General features: G+C 35.7%; 1 protein-coding gene across 1 annotated transcript; it reads right to left on the bottom strand.

The window, feature by feature from the left end:
• Positions 1 to 787: 787 nt before the first annotated feature.
• Positions 788 to 3,761, bottom strand: MELLADRAFT_115656 (uncharacterized protein; the record flags this gene model as incomplete). The annotated part of the gene is made up of 4 exons (XM_007406748.1): positions 788 to 2,623; positions 2,704 to 2,816; positions 2,884 to 3,527; positions 3,678 to 3,761. 4 exons carry the CDS (start codon positions 3,759 to 3,761, stop codon positions 1,224 to 1,226), a joined length of 2,241 nt encoding a protein of 746 aa, XP_007406810.1.
• Between the last annotated feature and the right edge of the window lie 2,239 nt (positions 3,762 to 6,000).

Raw genomic sequence — 6,000 nt, 5'->3', positions numbered from 1 at the left:
CAAGTCTGGACTTTGATAAAAGATACTCAAGCTGGGTGGTGGTGGTGATAGCTAGATTGGTGAAAAGACAAGTGTGAAAAGATAGCTCGGTGGTGGGTGGTGATGTTCGTACATAGCTAGCTGGTGGTGAAAAGACAGATGTGGAAAAAATGCTCGGTGGTGGGTGCTGAGTGAAAATACGAGTGTGGAATAAACCCTTGGTGGTGGTGATGGTGTCAGTTGGTGTTCTCGGTGATGGTAGCCCGTGGTGTGTATCAAAAATTGAAGGACATGCCCAAATTCCAAAAACCGAAAACCGAAAACCGAAAACCGAAGTTTTGAAAAAACGGTGGCGGTCACTTCACGTCACGGCTTCCGTAGTAAATTCACCTGTGGCACTTCTTTTGAATGACATAACAGTGGACAGTACAGTGTGCGGTACCGTCGACTGTCAAGCCGGATCTCTGCGCTAGATCACTTCAGATGGGCTAGACCAGCATATCATCAACTTTACAAAGTCATTACTCGTGATCCTGAAGACTTCAAAACATCAAACATGAATTTACAGATAAGAATGTGCTTAAGTGAACGTGCCCCAAAGGTATATATGTAAGTACCAACAACTTGAGAAGCCATTCAATTTCACCATAAAATTTCACTTTTAAAGGAAATTTCAATTGATCAATGAAAACTAAATTGTACCAAGAATTCCAAGAAGAAATTAAACCTTTCAAACAAGCTGGATTTCTCAAAACCACTTAAATTTAAACATGTTATAAAAAAATATAGTATATAATAATTTCAAGTTCAATTTCAATTTCTCTTTTTCTTTCTCTTTCATTTCAATCATTCATTCATTCACAAAAGAATCCCTAAAAAAAATCAAATACAACAAACCCAACCTAATCCAACCCCCTTCATCTTCCTATTCTTTTTAAAAAACCATACCATAATCCCTCCTTTCACAAACATACTGCACACAAAAAAAAGAAAAAGAGATAAAAAACAAACAGACAAAAAAAAAGAATTAAAAAAAAGAAGATAAGAAAAAAAGATAAGAAAAGATCATATATATTGTTGTATATATCTCTCAATCTATCTATATATATATATTTGTATTTTTATAATATTCATACTTATAAATCAAAAAAAATCAAACTCAAAAAAAATAGATAGAATCAAATCATTCATATTCATACAAATCAAAATCAAATGAACCCAGTCCAATTTCATTTCATTTCATTTCAACTCAACTCCACCTCTTCCTGATTGCCATCACTCTTTACTCCTTCTTCATTCCTATTCCCACTCCCACTACCAGTAGCTGATTGTTCTTCAGATCCGATTGAAACTTTACTAACCAAAGGTTCATATTCACCTAAATCTTCATAAATCCCTTCATCTGTCACTTTACGTTGATCAAGTTCATCAGGTACCAAAAAACTACTCGAAGCCGAAACACTTCTTTCCAATGCCCAAGGTTTCGAAACTTCTGCTGGTTTAGGTTCGCTTGGATGACTGATCTTCTGATTGGTATTTTCGACTAATGGAATCGGTCTAGATAAAAGATAAGAAGCACGTGGAGTACTAGGTTCTTCTGAAAGACTTGGTCCCATTAGACTATCAGATCCTTGAGGTGTTGGTGTATCAGGTCTAGTTGAAATCTTATGGCTAGGAGGAGTAGAACTCAATTCATTTCCAAAACTCGGTTCATCATTCAAACGATTTCCAGTACTAAAAGCACCATCTAAGATCGAAATTGGTAATTGTGAAGTAGAAGGTGTATCAGTAAGACCAGAAGATTTATTCACAAACGGAACTGAATTCTTCATTAACTCTTGATGTTGTTGATCTTGTGGTTGATGAACCGTTGGATTACTCTCATCACAAGCTTCTGAAATCGCTTGACTAATCTTTTGTAATTTAGCTTCTTCTTCAATCGCCTTCTTCTTCCGATCTTCTTCTTCCACCAAACTTAATCTCATCGCTTCCATAATCATCAATTCTTCTAAATCTACACCAAACGAAGCTTCATTTCTTGATCTTCTAGAACTAGTACTGCCACCATTACTACCACTACTACCATGTCCTCCTACCAAATTACTAAAAGAGGCTAATGTTCTTCTACTACTAATCGATCCAGCGCCAGTGCCAGAAGTGCCGGTTCCAGTACTTCCTGATTCATGTTCGATCCCAGTTAAGAAAGAACTAGAAGGGTCTCTAGAAGATGTGATGCCAACTGGTATCAATCGATCTCCTTCTTGTCTAAAGACGATCCGTCGATTCGCTCTTCTTGCTACAGTAGCCTTGACAGCTTCTAATTTAAGTTGCCAATCTGGTTGAATTGAATCTGTGGTCACCACATCTTGACTTGTATGACTTGTGTTTTGTCGACGTTTAGATGAGCTTGGTTGGGTTGGGTTTAGTGTTTCATTAGGTTCAAGACTTGGGATCGGAGTACTTGGAGGTGATGAGGATCTTGAAAGTTCATGATTTGTTGGAGGAGTTGAAGATTCGGTTAATAGAGGATCGTCAGACGGTGGTGACTTGATTTGGATTTGTGGGGTGGTGGTTGTGGTTGGTCGTTTAGGGGCTTCATAAGTGACACCGAAATTGGATTCAACACAATATGGACAACAGGCAGCTACATAGGATGAGAAAAAGGTGGGTTTAAGAAGATTAGATTGACGATCAGATGCTGTGAAGATCAGATCGATCACATACGTTCACTCTTCAATTCTTGAGCTGTAGGATCAGCACGTTTGATTTGAACAAAGCATTCGGTACAGATAGGTTGTTGACAACAACGAGATAAGTTGATATTTGAAGGATAATATCTAAAAACGTGCAGAAATGATTAGTAATGTAATGAAATGATTTTAAGAAGTGAAAAAGAATACTAACAAAAAACAAATTGGACATTCAGCAGTTTCATTCAAATAACAAAGAGCTTCTTCAGATCTGATTTCCCAATTCAAGACAGCCTCAAAGACATCTTTACGAAATTGAGGATTTGAATCGATTAAGATTGAATGATGAATTGGACCTTCTAAAGTTTTACCAAACCTACGAGAGGTGGTACCTGAATTAGTTAATTTCTCTTGTTCTGATTTCTCTTTTGATTCTTTCTTTTGAATGTCTTGAATTAATCTTTGTCTTGATTTGTTAGCTGATTGTAATGCTAATAAGATTTGATTTGTATCCCATTCGGATTCCCAATCTTCTAATCCACGATAGAATGGTGCTAGTTTTTTAGATAAGATTAAACGTTGAGTTGTATCGTGTAACCAATCTTGTTGAGAAGCAGGATAGATGTTAGATAATGGTAAAAGATAACCACCGTCTATAAAAGTGGTAGAGAGAGGAGGTAAAGGTGGACCAGGATTGGATTGTTGTTGTTGTTGATGTTGTTGATTTGAAGATGAGGAATGAAGAAAAGGATTTAAACTTGAAGATTGAATTGATGTTTGATTTGAATGGTTATGAGGATGAGAACGAGAAGAAGAAGAATGTTGATGATGAGATGATGGATTGTTACCCATGGTCAACTAGAACACAAAAACCAAAAATTAACAATCAAACCATCATCAGTCAGTCAATCAAAACTTCAATCAACAAAACACAACCATTTCAAAACATCATCATTCAAACTACAGTTTATTTTAATTCACTTCTCAAAGTCACACACACACACATACCTTTTTACTAATCTTAAACTTGGTCACTATTCTCATCAAACTACTTTTCGGTATCACTATTGATTCTCTTTTCTTCATCATCATCTTCAATATCACTTTCTCAAAACCGTATCTATTGATTGATTGATTGATTTGATAAATAAAATTATAATAAATTGTGGATATGATATGATAATTTGATAAAGAAAAGGGAAAACGAACAAACAGATCTCTATTTAAATTCACTTCTTTATATCTGCAATCTGGTTTATATGCTTAAGGATTTCATTTTGAATTACAAGCTACACTTTTAAGATTTGACTAGCAAAAGGGTCTCGTTTATAATCTTGCGTTGATAAAAAAAATTAACTACAACAAGTTTTTACTGACTCTCTACCTTCCTTCACTACCGACTTGTATTCATGCCATCATCGCCAAAAAAAACTCTCAACACGAACCATTGATGATGTACTCAAACCAATTCAAAAAGTTGATTTACCTAGTTCGGTTTACATAAACTGTCTACAACAAAGAAATATTGACATCATCTTTCTCATGTATTTCCTACTTTATGAACTTCATCAAATCATCACCAAAAAGGTAAAATCATTCCCACACCTTTCTTGAGATCACCAAACAGCTTGATAAGTTTATGGAACAGCGTGGAGAGAGTGATGCTTTGGATGATCTCTGCACACACATTCAATCTTGGAGCGCTAGAGCTTGGAAGCTTGCCGAATCGAAGGATTTATAGAAGAAAGACAAGATTGGCTTGCTGAGAAAAGAATAGAGTTTAGAATTCTCGTTGAGTTTATACCAGATCAGAGACGGCTTCAGCCTTCAAGCGGTAGCCGATGGGCTCATGAGTCATAACTGTCATAACCTCTTGAGATCACGAAACAGTTGGAATAGCGTGAAGAGGTTGAGAGGAAAGGTTTTGTATTTTTATTTCACTTTGGTATGAACATAGAGAGCAAGAAATAAAAGAGAAACATTTCCACCTAGAACAGTTGTGGAGAGATTGAGAGGGAAGCAAGGTGAAGAAAAAGATCATCTTTCCTATATTGCTGCGCCACTGTCAGTGAGGTTAAATATAGCGAAATGACAACAGAAGCCAGGGATGCAGGAGTGAGTATGAGTTTACTCAGTAAAGTGAGTATTATTAAGTATACTGAGTATTTTTGCCTATTTTTGGCCCTGTAAACCCGTACAAAGTGAGTATCAGTTGAGTATATACTCATACTCGGTACTCATTCCTGCATCCCTGACAGAAGCTATCACACAACAGACATGTTGCCAAAAGATATGAAATATGTCACAGGCAACAGTGTCAGTAGTTGACGGACATCACGCAGGACCTTACATAATCAACCAGTAGTCAACACAAGACTTGATAAGACTTGATAAAGTACAAGTCACGCAGGACTTATCAAGTTGAAGCTCAAAAGAACTCAACTTCATTGATGAAAGAATCTTGTAGTGATTTTCTGAAAAGTTATGCAAATCATTCACGAGATGTATGTGTATGTACCACTATATCCTCAACTTCAAAGAACCTTTAAAGTTTAAATCAATCTTTTGGATCAACTTTGGGTTTGGAAATCAAGATGTTTTTGTTTTTATTAAACTCAACTTATTCCATATTTGACCTGCAGTATGTTTTACCACATGCATCCATCAGCGGGAAAATCAAACTTAATCTGTTGAGATGCAAAGATTCAATTGGATATATATGCATGTGATCTTACCATATAATAAGATGTACCCACATACATACCCAGTCCCATATCTTTCATAACCTATATCTTTCATAACCCATACCTTTCAGACCCATATGTCTATTTGTTTGGTGAAAAATGAAGATTGTCAAAATCAAACATTACAAAGATTTGAAAAATTTCAACTTCTCCTTCACTGCAAAGATTTTGAATTTTGAATTTTGGATTGAAATTCTTATTTTCAAACCGAATGAAATACCTGAAAAATCAAGAAGGACAATTTGAAATGTGAATTTTGAGTTCTTTGTTGTTTTAGCTTTGTTTTTAAAAACTGTAGATGTTGAACATTGTATGACAATATAGTTTTGAATCTTTAAAGTGATGATTATCATTTGTCATAGAAGAAAAGCAGATTCTATCAAACTGGTAGGCCTGAGCTGGATTACCAGTTGTTTTACAAGCAAATTCTCAGGGTGCACTTGTTGAAAATGCGTGGAATTGTTCAGCGTTTGATGACAGATTTACAGCTTTCAATCCCACCAGTATCTTTTACCGTTTGCATTGATGCTGTTATTTGGAAACGAGTTAACTCTGAGAATCTCATTAGTTTTTGTTTATATATATTT

Source organism: Melampsora larici-populina (assembly GCF_000204055.1).
Source record: "Melampsora larici-populina 98AG31 unplaced genomic scaffold MELLAscaffold_7, whole genome shotgun sequence".
NCBI lineage: Eukaryota > Fungi > Basidiomycota > Pucciniomycetes > Pucciniales > Melampsoraceae > Melampsora > Melampsora laricis-populina.
This window is presented reverse-complemented; position numbering and strand designations above follow the sequence as displayed.